The 20,647-nt window shown below is 38.9% G+C and overlaps 1 protein-coding gene across 6 annotated transcripts in view; it reads left to right on the top strand.

The window, feature by feature from the left end:
- Positions 1-20,647, top strand: part of SORCS2 (sortilin related VPS10 domain containing receptor 2) — a 536,289-nt gene that overhangs the window by 170,282 nt on the left and 345,360 nt on the right. For all 6 annotated transcript variants that reach the window (XM_071447415.1, XM_071447414.1, XM_071447413.1 and 3 more), the window contains exon 2: positions 4,114-4,181. In XM_071447415.1, the coding sequence (XP_071303516.1) occupies positions 4,114-4,181 (68 nt within the window). The remainder of the gene's footprint in view (positions 1-4,113; positions 4,182-20,647) is intronic.

Here is a 20,647-nt window from a genome sequence, read left to right as displayed (position 1 = left end):
CTTTGTTAAGAATGGTCCATGAAAAAAAAGCATCATGGAGGGAGCATGGGGAAAAAATAAAATAGTTTTCCAAAAGTTGATGTTTATCAAAGAGAAAAGGACTTTAGCAAATCCTCCAGAGAAAGATAAAATATAAACACCAGGAAAGGTGATTGATCTAGAATTCATTCCTTTTTCCCTTCTCAGCCCCCTTAGCTTACATGGTGATGAAAAGAGAGGATTAAAATGGGCTTCTTAAAGCCAAAATTTTATTAGGAAATGATTAAAAGCACATTGTGTCTTGTAAAGTGAAGTTGTTCTCTTTTCAGCCCAGCCTTGCTGCAAAGCATTTTCAGAGGAGAGCAACAGGAAAGGAGAGGGGATAAACATAGATCATTCTACCTTGCATTATTCATGGGTAATAATATCTGGAATTTTCCATTTGTTTTCCTGGTCTGTCATTCACTGGAAACCCAGTGCACCCCTGAAGACAGCTCTACATCCAGAAAAGATTTTGAATGGAAACTGCTCCAACTCCTTTATTTGGAGAACAGTTTGGAGCTGAGACTACTGAGAATTCACACGGGCAGAACGAAGTTATGGAAGCAGAGGAAGGATGTGGGAGAACCAGAATTCCATCTGTGCACCCCACTGTCCCTCTCCCCACCAAAAAAGGAGGGGGAGGATGAGGTAGAGAAATTTCTGAAGGCCCAACACAGAGAATTTGACTGAAGCTAGGTATTTCTTCCATGGAAAACTAACTTCTGATGCACATTGCATTTGATTCTTAGAATTCATCAGGGATTTATCTTCCATACCATGGCACCTAGAGAGAAATACTGGCTTGATGCAGAGGCCTTTACCAAAGGCTTTGGTAAAGAAGCAGGTAATAGAGTATCATTTTTGTGGCAAAAGCTGAAAGTTTTCACTTTCTTTTTTTCCCTTTCAGTATTTTTGTCCAGAAGCACCATCAGGTATTCATAGGCCCCTAGCACATGACAGTAATCATTCTTGTCACCTCCATTGTCATACTCTGGGAGGGAACTCAAAGAATTGTGGGTGAAGTTTAAATGGTTTAAAATGGATTCACAAGTCTCTGGAAGTCTGGATAGAGTGGAGATTTCTAGATAATCCTATAAATCTAACTTAAAGTAAAAAATCTGATAAATCTTAATTCTCCTTCATTGCCTACATTTGTTTTAGCTGTAAAATAATAAGAGAAAAAAAGTTAAATTTGTTGTAGCTGTCCATGACTGATGGTATGAGCTGGTTAAGAATCATATCCTTGATCACTGCTCAGTTGCTGCTGTGTCTCTCCCCACCACAGGCCACCCAAGCACTTTCACTGGAGAGCCATGTATGAACCACTGTGTATGAACCACTGGCTTCAATCCAGCCTGTAAAATGCTCATAATTATGGAGTCTCATTAAAATGAAATCAGTGAACCAGGCTTCTGCTCTTAAAAATGATGGGTAGAATGCAGAGATCCTGAAGACCTTTATGCTTTCACTGTGAAATAATTCTTTCTGTTCTTTGGATCTATCTATTAATTTGGAAAAACTGCCATTATGATCAGCCTGGATCCTGTTTTCAGGATCACTTGAAAAGGTGCCCACAGGCTAAAGGACTGTGCTGTGAAATCTGTTAAATAGATGGCCTCCATTATTCAGATACTGGGATGAAATCCACTGGCAAAGTTGACACGATGGTCAGCCCCTCAGCAGCTTCATTCTTCTTAATTCGTTACAGGAATCTGCTAATGTTGTTTGAGAGTTCAGAGATGGCTTCTTAGGGCTTTGTTTTTCCTACTAAGTCATTCTCTTTACTTCCCAAGTGCAAAATAAGGTGCAAACTTAAATTTTTACATGAATTTACCAGTCAGATTGGAAAGTACTGACATCTATTTTTCAGAGCTCTGACTCAGTTTAAAGCACCAATCCTGCAGCATCCAGAGGGTGTTTTACTGCTTATGGCTCCTCCCCACTGCAGTTTGCAGTTACCTGAAAGCCATTCAGTTGAGGTGGGTGGAACAGCAGTGCCTTTCTGGTTCAGTGTGTGCATGCTCAGGTGAACTGCAGCTAGCCAGCAGTACCATGAGCCTGTCAGTCTTTAACATTCCTGACAGCTGCTAAGCTACAAAAATGGCTTTTCTGGAAGGTTCTTTGTTGGTGCATCCATACAGGTTATGTTCAAAGCGGGTAGACTGAGGATGACACCATAGGAATTTCTGTGTGTGATTTTAATCTGTTTAATTCAGGAATGGAACAATGGCAGGATGGCTCCAACACACATTGGTGAAAATTATCTGAATTTTAAAATTTCTAATTCTAGGACATACAGGGATGAAAAAAGTTGGTTCACCAAGTTCAGGATTCAGCCTCCATTTCTACATAAATGGAAGGAAAGAAAGTATGATCTCTTGTATTTTTAGGTATTTTCTTTTTTATTATCATGTACCAAGTATACATTCTTGTATCTCTTAAAAAAATAAATTCCAGATCAGTTTTTGTGACTAAAGAGGGATTATACTTGTTTGGAAAAGCACAGTCTGAAACTTTTTCCTTAATAATTGGAGCCAATAGATGCTCCCAATAGTGAATTTTCTTTCTTTTTCCTCTTAACTGCAAGCACCAGTAAAAGCTGTAGTTAAGACACTGATGATACAATAAATAGCTGACCTGGTAGAACGTGCTTGAGCTGTAGCCAGGAATCTCATCCACAGATAGACTCTCCTTTGGGAAATGGCTCTTACCCTTTGCTTTGTAAGTCTTGTAGTAACCTATTTTTTTTTCTTTTTTAAGCCAAAACTTTTATTTTTATAAATAATCAAATTCCAAAAAAAGTGATCTGGTAAATTGTGGTTCTTTTGAGAATAGGAGTGAATAATACTTGTGAATTATGGATTGTTTCCACTTTTGCTTATATCAATATACATCCAGGAATATGTGTTATGAATTTATTAGGTTTGGCTAACCCTGGGTGAGACTGGTATTACACCTCAGTTCTGTAAAACACTGCATTATTTCCATGTAATAACATCCTTAGACTGTAATTCTGTTCTCTCACAATCTCCAGCATACATGGAGTGCAGCATAAATGTATCATTGGCATATTTAATTATCTGAATAATCAAAGCAAACACCTACAGTTGCTGTTTGCTGTAGATTTCATCTGGTGGTCAGCGCAGAGCAGTGCCAGTCAAAGAACAGCTTGCTCCAAGCTGTTGGAGGCTGCTGCTGACCCCACATTAAAGAAAGTCTCCAGCTGTGCAGGGGACCAGCCTGTTCTGCCTCTCTGGAGCTGCCGTGGGCATGGGGCTCTGAGAGCCACTAAGATGGGCTGGCAGCAAATGAAAGAAACCTGTACAAGATCCAAGCATAAACCATAGTGTTGAGCTTGGTCCACTGCTTGTGGGCTACTGCTTTACATTATTTGACCAGTGAATTTGTCACTTGTTGAGAAGATGAAAAATATTTCTTGCTGACTATTTTCATAGGATGAAGATGTTTTGTGGAAAAAACTTGCTTGTGTGTTTTGTTGGCTGTCGCTGATGCAGATGAGTGATTTATTGAGCACAGAGCTGGTTCATGAAGGGGAAAAAGTGATGCTTCAAGAAGTGAAAAGTGATAGCTATGAAAGTTGCATTGCTGATTTTGTAAGGAAGACCAGAGCTGTTTTTCTCCTGATTTTTTTAAATCTGGATAATCAAAGTTAATCACCATTGTTTAACACTTTGGATTAAAAAAAAATTGTGTCTGTAGAGTTGCCTCCTAAATTTAAACAAGCAACCAGGTTGGTTTTTCCTAATCAGAAAGTCATAAAGATTGCTTGAGGAATGTCATGTGCTGGTGGTATTTATGTGACAATTCCAACTCCACTGTTTATGTGAAATGGGCAATCTTTCACAGTCACCAGGTTTGCAGAAAACTTCAAGCACTGAAATCACTCTTCCCAGAAAGAAAAATGAAAATGCCAGGCTCAAAAGCAAAACTCTAAGAGTTAAAATGAGGTAAAATACTTCTCAGGTTTTCAGAAGCCTCACTTTTGTTTTTCCCAAAATCATGCTGCCCATGTCTGTTTCTGTTTCTACATCAGTTTACATATTTAAATCTATTTATTCTAATTTTCTTTAGGTGATCCTGATCCTTACCAAGTATTATCATACTGACATGGGGAAAGTTCTGGAGAGCTCTTTGTGGAGGTAAGACCTCTGCTTTTTCTATAATCTTCACTCCTGCCGTTCTTGGAATAGATCCATCCCTTCCTTTTCCAGACTGCTGCTGAGCTGAGTTGGTAGCTGACTGATACTATTGTAGTAAGATTATCCAGATTGTCATCAGCTCCTACCCCTTCTCTTCCTTGGATGCATTTCCTGTTCTTGAATTAGAGTTTGTAATGGTTTTAACAGTAGAAACAAAGAATGATGGAGAATATAAGGTTGATCTTGACGCTACTTTGCAAGTTGCCATGTTTTTCCTTTGCCTAGAAATTCTGCATCAAATTTACTCTAAAAGTTTGAAATGCTTACTGTGATGGGATATGTCCTTTGGGAATCCTTACTGCTTGAGTAGTGTACTGAGGTTAGTAAATAATCCTGCTTTGGAAGTAGTTAGGATTGTCTGGATGAAGTATACCAGCAGTGGAGGTTATATTGTGTTTTATGACAACTGGGAATAAATCGTAATCCAAATAAATTTCTAAACTGATTCTTATTCCCATAATACTTGTGAATTAAGATACCCATATGCTTGTTGCCTGTGTGTGCACAGATTGTACAAAATTTTCCACAACAAATTTTTTTTCTGGACCCATCATGTACATTTGAAAAGCTAAAGTATTTCACTGTTATCAATAAATGTGATACTGCACCAGTATTTGCTCTGATGGTTTTGCTGGTAATCTCTAGCAGTAAAAATGACAGGAGAGTTAAATTCAAATGTAGCTCATAATCTTTGGGTCTAGAAACAAATAATTTATCTAAAACCTCATGGCTTAGGTACTTACAAACTTCATGCTGTCCCAAGAGTTTGTATGGGGACTTGGCCTTCAGCTGTGAGTGTAAGGACCTTTACAGAGACAATCCAAGAAAAGGACTGGGTAAGGGAATAGGGAATGGGAAAAGTCTCTTTCCAGGGCATGCTGCAAAACAGCCTCGTTACTTATTTTGAAAGAGGTGGCACTGTTTTAACTGTGTGGGGTTTCTCAGTGACAGTGCTTCTGCCATAACTTGTTGTCATACCAGTGTCTGAATAGTGCTCAGTCTGGCCAAGGCCAGTGGTCCATGCAGAATAAGGGTATTTCTAGTTATAAGAAGGAGGTATTCAGGAAAGAGAGTAAGATCAAATGGAGACTGGCCTTTTTTGGGCTGTGACAGTTCATTTGTAACCATCCTTTAAACTTGCAAGACATAAAATTTATTGCACATTTGTTTCTGTTTTAATTTTTGTCCAACATCTTGTGCAAATAAGACAACCAAATGACAGTTTGGATACTCCCAACTGCGTAAGCACACACTGCTTTCCTGTTATTTGTCAGTGGCCCATACAACATATGCAATATATTTCAAGTTTTCCAATTCATACTTCGGAGTATCTATCATAGTTTTTTAAGCATTTTCAGTTGGATTCTTCAAAATAAACTCTGGTCTTTCAAAATAAACATAAACCAGGCTTCAGATAATGTTTCTTTCCTTGGAAAACATAAACACTTAAAACAAGGTCATCCAGACCTTGCTGACAGCTGGTGTAAAGAACTGGTGTGAATTGCATTCAAATAAAATTGATACTAGCGTGCATCATCTGGAAATCGTGCCTTTTTACTTACAAGGAACAGATGTACCAGATGCTTTGGTACTGGCACAGGTCAGGTCCTGCCCCAAGGGCTGGGCACAGATGTCCCCAGGGCTCTCTCTCAGTGGTGTCAGGTTTTGAGGATATGCTGAGTGCCCATGGCTCCGCTTTAGTGCGGCAGGGATGGGGCCTTGGGGGACTCTCCTTGGGTACATCTTGCAATTTCACAGGGCACAGCCCAGCCAGGGTCTGGGCATCAGGGTGCCTTGGACCATCCACTTTGTCAAGGGAGCCCCTGGGAGCTCACTCATCATGTGATGATGCCAGAACCTGCTGAGCCAGGGATGGAGGCTGGGACTCGTTGACCAGACAGGCTGGGTGGGTTCTGAGTCACCTGGTCCAGTGGAAGGCTCCCTGCCCATGGCAGCAGTGGTTGAACTACATGGTCTTTCAGGTCCCTTCCAACCCAAACCAAACCATTCCGTGTTTCTGTGGTTTCTAAAACCAGGGTGGAAAAGCTGAAAGGAAGTGAGTGCTTTAGATGAGCACCTGTGCCAGGGGTTGCTAGCTAGGTGATCCATGCCTGGATATATTCTGGGCTCACTTCCTTCCTCCATCTCTGCCCTCTGTGACATAGAAGAGACACAGTTGTCAAACTAGAAGAGTTACAAAGTGCTTGGATCTGGAAAAGTGCAAATCAGACCAACTATTGCAAAAGTATCAAATAGAGCCCCTCTCTGCTGAGATGTAACTCACTATTTGGACTAAATAACTGAATGAAGCTGAAATCCCTTTACAGTCAAGGGACTTCTGTGTAAAATGGTTGGAGCTTCACCAGTTTTCACCCACATTTGCTGATGGAACTGGGGTGTTGTATTCACATTGGCAGCCTGCCCAGCATGCATAGTGTATATATTTTCACCTTTTTTGTTTAATTCTCTTTTGCACTCTTCTTACTTGTATGAAACAAATATGTGTAAAACAGGTGTGAAAAACGATAGAGGGTTTTTTTTGTTAGCAGAGAAATGCCATTAATCTGTTTCTGTGCCCTAGTGGTAACAGACCCTCTCCAGTTATTTCCTGAAATGTCCTGATGTTTTTGTTCCTATGTTGCCTGGCTAGATAATACCAGAAATCATATTATCTAAGTCACTATGTGACTTAGTCACTAAGTGAAAATAAACTAGTTTATAAACTGATCAATTCTGACTAGGGTAATTTTTAATGTTAATATCCCAATTTCTCTTTCTGGTCAGTAAAAATCAACCTACCTTGGTGTTTATCAGTTATTTTGTTACTTGAAACTGTGTCTTTCATCTTCTAAAACATATTTCCACTTCATCTCTTTTCTTTTCTCCCATCACTCAAAAGAACTTTTTCCCCCTTGTTTAGTGGAACAAAGAATGAGAAAAGATGGTCTAGTGATCCTTGCTTGTTCTTAGTGACTTTGGAGCTGCAGTCAGACTTTCAAGAGTGATACAAATGGTGGTTAAAAACACCAGTCAGAGGTACATGCCTAGGTGGGGGAACTCAGTGTGAAGAAGATGTGTGGGTGGATCTTGGTGATGCATTTTTGTACCTCTGCAGAGCATTGTCAGTTTGTGTAGGTAACTTATGCCTGCCCACATAAGTCATGTTACAGGCTTGGGAGACCTAAATTTCAATTAACTTAGAATTCTTCCTTGTTGAAAAAAATAGGGAAACTAGCGCTGTTAATGAAATTATTAACAGGGTTTTTACTTGTAATAGCCATGTCTGGTTGCACTGAAGAGGTGAAGATAAAATGCTGATGGAAGTATGGAGTTAAAAAATACCAGACTGTGCTTCTTTAGTTAGCTATTTCTGATGCTTTCCTAATTTACTTATCAAGTAATTGTCAAGGTGTAAATTGTATAATTCTTTTACTCAAAATAAGGTAGGGAAATAAATAGAGATAACATTGGTTGCCTCTTGAATATAAACTAAAATTACTTTTTGAGAAGGAACAGAGGATTGTTTTCAGCTCTACTTTTGGAGTTTCCAAACTGTGGTACATATTGGGAATGCAGGTTGGTTGTCATGTTAGAGCTCATTAGCCTACTGAAAAAACTGGCAACTCAAATACTAAAATTATTGCAACAAGTGGTGCATACATGGAAGATACTTTACATACTAGAGCTGTTTGTGGCAGAGTTCACACACATTTATCCAGCATATTTTCAGTATGAAGGAGCTGAAACCAACTGACCATTTAGGCTGAGTGTGTGTTCTCATATGCTTTATGGGCCCATTTGTGCACAAATATGTAGGTGCACATATTTTACAACTTCAGATAACTCCTTGCATCTGTTGAATGCCTGCAACTTTAGATATAAGTATTAAATTTTACAATCAAGTAGTTTAACTCTGAATTAGTAACCACTATGAAATTAATGATAACACTTATCTGAGTTAATTATTCCTAATAAAATTGGAAATATAGATGATTATTTTTATTCATTTTTATACATGGAACAACTGAGATGGTAATATTTCTGAAGGTTATGCAGTGGTGACTCAGCACTATGTGGCCATGGAATTACCTTCCAACCCTGTGCTTAGACTGGCTCAGAGTCCTGTTACTGGTAGACATTCAGCCTTCCCTTTCTTAGCTTGATCTAAGCAATGAATAATAGATGCTGCTGATGATTGCTAATAACGTTTTGATTGCATATTATCAAGCTGTAATGATAGAGTAATGCTGAAGTGGCTTGCTGTGTAATTGCCATTGTTCCCAATGGCATCACCATGTTGTTACTGCTTCACCACAGCAAAACAAACGACTTTACTTGATGTTAACTGCACTCTTGGATCCCCTTAGCTTTGCCTGCTGAGTGCTAGATAGTCCAAGATGTTGGTAGCCCTAGACAAATGCCAGGTTTTTTAGAGATGTTGGGTTGTTTTGCCCCATAATTTCACTAAAGAAATACTAAATGAAGAAACTTCCCCACCTCTTTAAATATTTTTGGATGTCCCAGTTGAGCTTTCTGGGAGTTCTTACTCCAAAATCAGCCTGAGGGGGAAGGAAAGTCGAAGTGCTGTGGGAGGTTGAAAGTTGAAGCAGATAGAGGTGAGAACATTCGGAGAGCCTCTCTCTCAGACAGCATCGTGCTTGCCAAATCCCAAGGAGCCAGGAATATCCTGCCTGTGGTGGCACAGCTCTTTCTGTCTGCACCCACAGCAAGCCATCTATTCAAGGACAAGGCTCACTTGTGCAAGCCTGCTGGCCCTCAGGAGTGATTGGGGCACAGTGACTGCAGGGGGCTTCGGGCATTTGCAGAGTGCAGGCCTACACTAAAGCAAAAATCCAGACTACAAAGAGCTGGAGATTCTTTTAAGGTGGATAGAGTGAACAGCATATGGCTCAGGAAAGTAAAATTTCCAGATGGCTCACAGAATGTGTGAAAATGAATATGGACATTTGTTTCCAAAATCTTTGGACTTGTAGGTGAAACTCATTTCAGCTGTTTCCTGAAATTAATTTTAAAAGGAAAACAAAACCCCCCAATATACAGTTCAGTGCCCCAGTGAAATTTTTGGTATGAAGTACTGCTTAATAAATGAGCAACTGTTGCATTCTGCAACAACTTGAACTTCCAGATGGCCTTATATTGTGGCTCTGCTTTGAAAAGTGACTTTGTAGAAATGGCCCCAAGGGATGAAGTTATTGAGTCTGTGATTTTCATATCAAATTTTCTCCTTCGAAGTCAAAAAATAAAAAGAAATGGCTTTCTAATTATTAGCCCAGTGAGCTCAGCTTGGGATCTAATGTCTAGCTGTGCTTTCTCTAGTTAATGCATCATCATGAGTAATGCAAGTTCTGCAATCAAACTACAGTGTTCTCAATTATACCTGTGCAGCTCTCTTGTGCTCATATTATATCCTTATTTACACCTGTTCCACTGAGCAAAGGTTTTGAGCAGCGTTGAAAAGGCAGTCTTACAATTAGAATTTTATTCTTCTTACTGAACAACAGCTTTTTATGCTCTCTTTGATCATATTTCTGTATTCATGTAATAGTATTACAAACACTTTCATTGTTTTGCTGTAACTTGCATTGTCTTGCTAAAACTCAACAGTGTGCCATTATGAATTGAATTGTGCAGGAAAATCTTTATTCTAAATTTATTTTGGAAATATAAAATATGCTGTAAAACCATAGTTAAAAAGTGGATGTAGTGGGTTTCAGCATTTCAGCAATGTTTTATTATGGGTATAAGAAGGAAAAATATGTAGAAGGTAAAGGAAATTAAATATACATATCTTGACAAACCTTGGAATGTGCAAGGAATTGAAGAGGCAATTATTGATATTTTTAATGGGTAGTGGAATTGATTCAGGAGCACAGAGGGTGCTGCTATTGCCATGTGTGCTCTAATGGACACATGACCTACCATTGACTTTCTGAGCCCAAGCCCAGCACAGTGGGTTGGCAGTAACCTTGTTGGTGCCTTGGTGTTCCACTCATCCTGCCATGTTTTGGCTGTAGTTTTTGGCCATTACACAGAGGAGTGAAATTTGGCTGTGGATATCTGAAAGAGATGTCTTTAAAAAGGTTTTCCTTTTAAAAGGCATGCGATTTAGCTGAAGCTGGTAATTTTTGGTTTATGTTGCCATATTAGCATTTAAAAATTATTTTGATGTCTTAGTATGTATGAAGGTCTGAACTGAGAAGAACATATCCTACAAGCAAGTAAAAGCTACCAAATAAGTCTATCCAAATTTCTTTACTGAATATCTGTTGGTCACAGTTGAGAGTGCTGTGTCACAACTACTTCTCCATGTCTTCAACAACTTGGAATAATGATGATGATTTTGAATGTTAACATGTTACTGCACTAGCTTGTGATCACATAGAGAATATATGACATGCAAATTAAGATCCAGTTAGAAAGCTGTGATTTATGTAGTTAGGAAAGGGCTCTTGCAGTACACTTGTGCTCATTGAAGCTGATTGCAGCATGGCTGAACATGTTAAATACATCTTGGAGCATGAGAATTTTGCTGCTTTACAGGTTGATTGTTTTTTTTCCCCTTAATCCTCCATCTGGAAAATGAATTAAGTCATTGCAAGATATAACTCATAATGAGTGAGTCAATTTATTGAAAAAGAATAACCATTTATTTTAAATGGCTTAAGAATCCTTTTCTCTTGTTTGAGTAACTTGAGCCTAAGTAATAGAATTTCTGATTCCTTTAACTAGTGCAGCACACTTTGTGGGAATTATACCACAGGTTTCTGTTTTAAGTAGACTCTGGCCAAGACTGATGGTAACAGAATTGATCTTTGCTTCCCAAGACCCATGCAGGTTGGTAGCAGTAGGATGCTTAGAAAAGTTGCTTTGCTGGTGTTTCCTCAGCTTTGTCATGGTATTTTATTGAAAAAGCCTCCCTACAAGAAATGATCCTCTTTCTTGCCAGCCTCAGCAGACAGATTTAAGGTGAGAAACAGAAAATGCTGTCTTTCTATGCATTAGTTATCCATGGGGCTTGTGGTTTTCTTTTGCCCTCCCTCCCTGCATAAAAGAGGGAAGTTTTGCCCATGATCCACACTTCTGTGTGAGCAAACTGTGAACAGCAACCTTGGGGCTTTTATTTTTGCATGAATCCTCTGTCCTAAGTTCATATGAAGAGAGTTGAGCTGTCAAGTTTTTGGTAATCAGAGGTGCCTTGCTGGATTATCATCCATTAACTCCCACTGTCAGCAGGGTGGCACAGCAGGGAGGTGCAGGGCCCATAACCTGGGGCAGATGGAATGACACTGTCTCTTCCTCTCTCTCTCTCTCACAGTGTTTCCTTTGCCACTCTGTGAAATGAAATCAATGAGAAACCACAATCAAAGCAGCTAGTTTCATTGCTCATTGCATTTTCATGATGATGAATGAGGTATAAAACTTGGAATAGGATACTTTTTAAAACCTGAAAAGGGTTAAATCGTGGTGTCAGGGAGCTTGTGATAAGGCACATGTGACATTCTACTCAGCAGCCAGTGATGCTGCTGGTTCCACCTTCATTCCACCAGCCTATTCTGTGGCCTTTTTTTGAGAATCTGCCTTTACTCTGCTTTCCTCACTTGGTCTTTTGTTTCTTGGGAATACAGATAATTTGGAGAACTGATTGTGAGATACCTATCAGTGCTGGGGCTCTAATACTGCATTAATACAAATAAAAGGAAGGTGCTGTAATGTTTATGGATGTTTAATGTTTGTGTCCTTAAAGTTTTTGGTTTGAGCCTGAGAAGGACAGGAGTCCATCAAAGGGCACGGACACGCCATGAGGCTCACCTGAAAATACCCATATTTTCCCTATGAGACAGCTGATGGCACAGTGCCTTTTCATAGCTGATCTTTGAAAATACCATTTTGCAACCCCCATTGCATCTCTTAGAGTTGAGCACCTTGTGCACTGATGTGGTGTGTGGAATGTGAGCAGCTTCACTTGCTCCTGCAGCACATGCAGTCTGCTCCAGAGCATCCACTGTGAACTGATTGCAAATTAATTTGGTTGTTGGGACTAAATGAATGAACAGCTGCATGGTTAATTATGCAGAATGGTATAGAAAAATGTAGTGTTAATGTTTTATACCCTCATTATCTCTGCAGTGTGGAATATATTTTTCAGTGTGAAAATAACAAAGGCAATATTTCCCACATAATTTATTTATTAAGATCATCGTATTGTTAGGCAGCTTTCTCTGCTTTAATTTGGTAAGAACAGGGAAAATTAAAAACTCAATACAGCAATACAGGCTAGTTTCTAAAATGTAAATATAATCTCACATGCTGAAGAATTTGAGGGTGTGGGTAGATGACAAAAATGAAATACATTTTTGTATTACAGTAAGATTTAAATGTCTTGATTTTTTTTTGGGGGGGGCTTTCTGAAATACAGAATGTTAATTCAGGGCTTTTCCTCCCTCTGCTTGCAACCTCTCGTTGAAAAGATGACTGATCATATGGCAATTAGTCAATTGAATCTCTGTTCAGGCTAATTAAAAAAAAAATAAAAATATTCTGAGGAGGTTTATGTGTGAGTTTGTCCCCTCCTGCTACTGTTCCCCCTATTTCTCCCTTGGTGTATTTTCCTTCTATTGTATATAGAACAGGGATAGCAAGTTACAATGTTTTAACAAATACCTGTTCTTGAGCTCACCTTCAAAAAGGATATTTCACTTTCTCAGTGATTTTTCTCTCCTAGTGGCCTTGTTTTGGCCAGCTGTTACCCTCCCTCTCTCACAGAACTGGTTTGTCTCTTCTGGGCCTGATTGCTTCAGTCCAGAATGGAGAAGATGCTTTTTAGATGAGGTGTGAAGAAAATTTTGGTATTTTGGCTGATACCCTTCTGATGGCAGAGCTTTCTCTTCATAGTTGCTTTGACAGACTGTAGATATTTCAGTGACCTGTGAATACATTTTATCCCAACTTTCTATCATAGGATCTGTAATCGTCATTTTGGGCAGGAGTGGGGCAATACTTGTTATCACCTATTTGTTGAAAAGCATCTGTGTGAGTAAAAAATTCTTTTTTTTTTTTTTTTTTTTTTTCAAATCTGGTATGTACTTTCTTTACCAAATGAACATAATTTTTCTTGAAGAGTGTGCATGCAGCTCAAATTATTCCCCTTGATAAAAAGGCATCACAGTAAGAGTGAAATACAACCACCCCTGGGCAAAAGCTAGGGAAACAAATAAAGAGACATATGGTAAAACATGCTTCCTTAATATCAAAAAAACTAACAATTGGGTTCAAAAAATCTGTGTCATTCAGCCTTTTGATAGTCTGGCTACCAAGCTTTCCTTTCTGGCAGGAAGGGGATGTATGGTTCTGCTCTCTGTATGATTTAGAATAGTTTTCTGTAATGCTGATCTTTCCTTAGGATTGTTGGCTGTTCTGAAGACTTCAATGTAAAATTATTTTAAATTTTACTCTCCTCCAAGAATTTGGAAACTTATCATTGTTTTATCTTAATTAGTGCCAAATGCTGTCCAGTCCCTAATTTTGCAATGTCTCGTAGGGATAGAATGGGAAAATCAAGTTGTGCTGTTCTGAAGTATGCTGACTACGGTTTGAGATTTCCCTCCCTTCACCCTACTCTTATGCAGTTTCTATGCTAAATAGTGGTCTCTCAGGTTTCATTAACTTTTAATTTTCTTCAGCCTGACAGGTAGAATTAGAAAAATAACAGCATTTTACTTTTAATCTCCATGTAGAAATATTTGGAAGCAAAATATACATGTGATGGACTTTTGTATATATGATGATTTCAGGTACATAATACTTAAGCTCTGCTATTTTGGTGCAGTTTTCAGTACAATTCAGACTTCTCAGTGCTATTGGGGAGGATGCACCAGTAAAAGATTAAACCTGTGCACTGTGAAAGTGCAGCACATTCTGGCACAGTGTGGAAGCCTAGAGTGAAAACTCCCTTGCCTCAGCTTTCCATGTGGCCTCAGATGAATATAAGAATCTGTTGGTATTCCAGAGTGGAAAGCATCCAAGAATCATCTTTAAATAAAACTGAAGAAGGAAGTGAAGTTAATGATGTAAAGACCAGGAAAGTATGTTACAAATATGCTTTATAAAACACCATGACCTATCATAGCATTGCCTTAACAGGTCTGCTTAGAGGAGCTCTCTTCATGTGCCCAGATATGAGAAAAGCAGGGTTGGAGTTCTGAGATCTTCAAAGTGATAATAAAACTTAGCTTCTCAAAAGCCTTGTGGACATTTGTAAGGTAGATCAATAAATAAATAGGAGTGAATATTGAAATATGAAATTATATTTGATTCCATGCTAACTGGAAGTCTTGGTACATCCAAATGCTTGAGTTATGTTTTTGGTTTGTTTTTAAATTCATGTTTGGAATAGATGCACAGTTCTGTTAATATAATAAAGATCATTAATTGTTTTTTCTTTAGCATGTTTGTTAGGTCTGGGAATAGGATGTAAGTTTTCTGATACCCAGTGGGTCACTTATATCTCTGCTTTACTGGCAAGTTTATACTGTATTGCATCCATGCAGAGAATGATTTAGTTGCAAGGGAGCACAATGGAAATCAAGTACAATCCCTGCTCAAATCAGGAGTGGCTGCAGAAGTTAATCAGGTCACTCATGGCCTCATCCTGCCTAGATCTGAAAAATGTCCAGGTCAGAAATCTCCCAGCTTTACTGGGCAATGCTTTGCTGCTGTCATTGTGAGGGGTTTTGTCAGCTGGCATTTCCCATCCTGCAGCTTGTGCTTGCCATCTATTGCCTTTTCACTGTCTACTCTGACCCTGTCTTATTTAAAACTTCTCTTTAGATGCTGAGTGAAATCAGATTCTCCATCAGCCCCATTTCCTAGAATGACCTAACCCAGCCCCCTCAGCCTTTCCTTGTACATTGTATGCTCCAGTTCCCAGCATCTAAATGACCCTGCATTGGACTGGTTTCACATTGCTGAACTCTTTCCTCAGTGAAGTGACACAGATTTTTTTTTTTAATTATTATTATTTTAATTCCATTTGCAGAACTGGGATTATCTGTTTTCTGGAAGTTCCTTTCTGCTGCTCTCACAATATAAAATAGCCTGTTCTATGGGGAATTGTTTAGAATAGTTACCTTATTTATCTGAATGCAAAAATCAGTGTGAAATGCTGAAATCATTAGCAGGGGAAATTCAATTCTTTAGAAATTGCTTAGACACCCAAGTCACTTCATTACCTGTACAGAAAGATAACATTGGTCTTGTTTGCACTCAACTGCTCAGTGTAAGAAGAGTGGGGATGCCAGCATTAACTTTTTGTCCTCACTTTTGTTATGCACTATGAATTCTTGATAGGTTTTGATTTAGTTGCTGGTACATTATTTATGACATCTCTTGGCTGCAGCTGCTGTAATCCACAAACCAAAGCCAAGCCTTTTATTTCTAGTAATAGAATTGTATTTTGTTGTAGAGCAACTCCCAGGTAATTAGGAAGGATGTGCTGTAATTGGTTGTAACATAGGCTCTTCTAAATAAAGCATTAGTCAGACTGAATGGCAGATTAAAGTATTTTTTTTCTTTTGAAGATTTGTCTACCACAGGTAAACATTAATGTGACCACAAACATTAGGTTTTGCCAGGAAAGGAAGGAGAATTTTTGTTCTAATGATCCTTCACTTTGAAGAGTGTTCTATCCATTGAGAATATTGAAAAGTGCAAAGCCGAATTTTTTGAGGGCTTTTGGGATATTGGTAAATCTAAAGGCTTGTTCAAAGAATGGACTTCATACAGCAGTTTTTATTGCTATGGGATTTGGGTTTTGGACAATTTTGAATCATCTTTAGCTTGATCTGTACTTTTGCATATGTATATTGTTAAATGACAGTGCTTCAAGGGTCAATGTAGACACCTGAAACCTCTGGAGTAAATCTGCTGGTTGCTTTAAAAGGTGATTACAAACTGAGAAGTAATTGTAAGAGTGCAGTTTGGTGGATTTCTTGTCTCTTGGCATCTTCCCATATCAAAGCTGGATTCTTTTGTGGACTATGTGATAAATTCAAGAACTGGAAATAATTCAAAGAAATTGAATGAAATTCAAGATTAACTTTGAAAGTCCAAATATACAGTAGCCACCCCAGAACCTTTGAGAAGCTGATGGATTTGCTTCAATTTATGTAACAAAATAGTGAAACAGTCTTTGTCATGAAAACACTCAGAACAGAGGATGGGAAACAAAAGGGAGCCAGGTTGCACTTGTTCTGTTGAAAGTTGTTCCCTTGAACATGCTGTTTTGCTATTGTGTTTTGTTAGGAGAAATGAAAGAACAAAGGGTCAAAACTTTTATGTGTTATGATTCTGTCTTTTTTTGAATCAATATGTTCCATTTGGCTGGTTAATGGGGAATGGAGTTTATGAAAAGGCTCTAGTCTGTTCTCTTGTGGGTAGTGAAGCAAAGTGAATGACTGTGTTGCACATTACAAAGAAAATATTGGGATGACACTGAGGCAGAGCCTGGACCACACAGGGTTTGTTCCAGTTTTCTTTTCAAAACTCCACTCTGTATTATAAATTCACAGTTTAATTTTCCTTTGCACTCTGTCTGTAAAATTCCCATGAGAAGCAGCAGCTGTTGGTGCTGCTGTGCTCACAGTGAGCAGGATTTCCCCTTCAGGTTGATTACTGCAAAACAGCCACTCCAGAAGAAGTGAACTGTGTGGTCTTACCCTTGGGGCCAAGCTAATCTGTGTGGCCCTCCATCTTCTCTCCTGGAAAACAAACTGTGTTTTAGGGTACAAATGCATGGGGGACACGAGAATAAAGTGGCTGAATTGGCATAAAGCACTCCAGCACCTTTGGAAGCACTGGGGCTCTGTTGATCTGGATGGGTTACAAGTCAGGTCCTAAAATTGTACCAACTGTGGAGTCTTTAGACTGAACATCTGTGCAGTGCATTTCTTATGCCATTTCTTCTGGAAGTAGTAATCATCATTCCCATTCCTTTTTCCATCCAATTGATGGCCTCTGGGGGGGGCATTTTTTGGATCACTGGAGAATGTGTTCTATGGATGAAGTCCTGTAGCTGAAAAAGGGTTAAACTCAAGCTCAACAGGAGGAACTTTCTCATCTTGACAAAATTTGCTCAGCAGTTTTGGGTTTTTTTTGCATCATAAAGAATTTTCAACTAGGCAGAAATTGGGTGATTTTCCTTGGGGTGGGAAAAAGGCAATATTGAATATGCATAGGTTAGATTAATATGAGCTAAAACTGTAGACTTGAAAGGCCTTGGGCTTCCTCTGTGCATCTGATAGTGATTGCATCAGTTTGGACATCAAAATGGAGAGAAATGGTGTGTTAGAACTAAGTCTGCTGATCCCCTTATTCTCATCTGCCTGATCTATTCATTGCTCTGTCACAAGCAAGGATATTTGTTGAGCCTCACACCTCATTTTGTCACTTAGTGTAATGGGCAGAAGGAGGCACACTGGAGGCCAAGTGGCTTGAGTAGATTCTTGGCTCCTGGTTTCCTTCTGCATCTGATAGCAAATGGCAAGAGTCCCAGTGTTGAGCTGAGTCCCTGTCCCCCATTAAGTTAACCAGGCTGAACTCAGTCCTACCTGGACAGCTGAATGGCAGCAGGACAGCCACCTGCAGAAAGGCAATGGTATCTTTCATTTTCTTTAAAACACCTCAGCTTAGCTCCATATTGGAAACAAGCAAATGGATCAGTCCCAGCCCTGCTGAAAGATGTGATTATCCAGATGTAAGTGTAAGAAAACTGATTGCCTCCAGTTGTGTAGGGCCACTGCTCAGAATTTGGTCAGAGGTAGGGTGCACATGAGGTGTGGCTTCTGGTGGTCACATTTTCTTTTCAAATCAGCCTGTGACTCACCAAGAGTACTGTAAGACTAACCAAAACTGCTAGCATGTGTGTTAAGTTGGGCACTGTCTTTGCTCAAGTGCTAAATAAATGAGCTGAACATTTCTATAAATGACAAGTACATCAGGGCATGTAGAAAAAGGGGGATAGAGTCATGGGGGCATTTGGAAGCTGGAGAAAATGGCCTGATGTGAGGGATGCACAGCCTTCAGATGTCCAGCTTATCAAAGGGAAGTAAAGGGCTGTTTCAATCTAAGGTTCAGTTTACAGGAGGGCTTGCTGCTTGCTCTGCTCAATCCTGGGTGACCTTTGCTGTAGCCAGCAGGCTTGAGGGAAGTGATGGATGTATTTATTAATTTGTTTTTTCTTGCTGATATTCCCCATCTTAGCTGGTTTGACCAAAAATACGTTTCTGACTTCTTGCTCCTTATCCAGATTTCTCTGTAAATTATTTTTTGGTGAGTTTCTTTAAGAAAGAAAGGGAGGTAGTAATTGCTCAGTTGGATAGGTATGTGCATTCCCCAGTTGTTTTTCTACTGGTTGGGTGAAGGGAACGTCAAAAAGTAGTAGGGAAGTTAGAAAATAAGTACATGGAAGACACTATCACAGTTCTTTACAAAAAGCTTTATAACATTCTGACTTGTCAATAATGCTTGTTAAAAACATTAACTTAGTTTATAAGTTTCATCCCATTTATAAATTAATAGTGCATAACACCAACTGTGCATTGGAAGAGGTGGTAATCTCCACCTGATTGCTCACAGCCAAGTTCTTAAAGTGGGCAGAAGCCCCAAGAGAGTCAATGATGATTTATGTTCCAGTAGGGACCTAGTGCAGAAGGACCAGGAAATTGATACAAATGCAGCTGTGAAATATGCTCTTGGGATGGGGATGATTCAGACTGGAGTTTTGGCCATGAGTACAATGTTCAGTTTTATCTCCTTTAATGTTTAGTGTCATAAATATTAAGTTTGAAACTGTGAAATGTTGTTTGTCAATTATTTTAAAGGCTGTGTGAAGTCAGAAGGCTCTGTACAATAGGGAGGGAGGGAGGAAGGCATCCACACTCATGCCTGGTGTTCACTGAGAGCCTGATTAACTCAAGTGTCTTAGCAAAATGTGTGTACAGACCAGGGCTGTTGCCTTTGGGTACCTGTGCACTCTCAGGCTTTTGCATTACTTTGACAGCAGAGGCCAGGACATTATTCCTGTTTCCTTTACACCTCATCCATGCATCCTGTCACTTTGAATGGGAATGTTTTCCCCAGTGAGCATTAATTAAAAGGAAACAAGGTAGTTCAGATTGAAAGGTTATCAGCAAAAGCTGCATGCATGAAAACGTTAAATGAGTGAATCTTTCGTGTGTCTCCTGTGTCAGTTCTGCTTAGAGGAACAATTCTGAAAAAGACACAAAAAACCCAATGCCTTAGATTGGTAGCATTTAACAACCAGAAATACTCAAATTACCCATGTACTCATTAGGAAAAGGGGTTGGTACTCAGAGGGAGACTTGCTAATTTATGGTGTTACTGAATCATGTAAATGAGGGTTTTGTTTAGCTTTAAATAGAGATGTTATGCAATGGTGTCAGACAGCTTGGATGTGGGGCATTTCTCTTACTGAAGATTGTATGGTCTTGGTAGATTTTAATGCTCAATTTGCATGGCATCCATACTGGATAAGCAGTCTTGTATAATTTGAAAAATTATTCAAGTTTTGTTCTGAATTGTTCTATTAAATTTAGATGGATTGAATATTATTATAATTTAAAATAAATGGGTAGGAAGAGGAAAAATAAATCAAGATGAAATCTCAGTTGGAGAATATGGTTTTGCAAACCCCTCCTATATATACACCTTGTACATGCAGAGGAAGCTGTTTAGGGGGTTATTGTTTTAGGAACTTCTTCCCTTACATATTCCCTTCTTTGCCATTAATTTTTTCCTCCTGTTTTTTTTTCTATCAGATGAGGAGTGAGGGAAAGTGACATTAAACTCATTGAGTATGGTAAGAGTCAGGATGATGTAGTGCAAAGCAATATTAAAGTTATTCACAGCTACAAATTCATCATTTTCTGCCCTGTATTCTTTGGTTTGGGATAAGAAGGTTCTTACAAGTCAGTTCTAAGCACCTTTAGAAAGAAGATTAGGAGTAAAAATAGATTCTTCCAATGACATAACCTCCATTTATATCCTGGGGAAGTTATATGAAAAGGAGACTCTCTCCCTGGAAAGCTTTTGCAATGTGAGAATTGAATTTAACAGGCTAAGCTTTCCGTGATAATTATTGCACAGCTAAGGATGATGCAAATTTAATGGCTCTAATCAGATGAGGTGAAAGAAAGCAAATATTAGGTTTATGCTTTAATTTGTGATTTGCTCTACTGTTGATTCTTCCATGCAAGAAGAAAGCTGAGTTGTGTGTACTGTTCCTTTTTCTTTCCTTTTATTTTTTTGGTTTTAACCTTTGGAAAATATTAGTCACATTGAGTAGTCTTCATGAACATAAATTGATTCCA

The sequence above is a fragment of the Agelaius tricolor genome, unplaced genomic scaffold (assembly GCF_023055355.1).
Source record: "Agelaius tricolor isolate 1412-34295 unplaced genomic scaffold, bAgeTri1.0.p SCAF_24, whole genome shotgun sequence".
Classification (NCBI taxonomy): Eukaryota; Metazoa; Chordata; class Aves; order Passeriformes; family Icteridae; genus Agelaius; species Agelaius tricolor.
The sequence above is the reverse complement of the archived record's forward strand: the minus strand, read 5'-3'. Positions and strand labels throughout refer to the sequence as shown.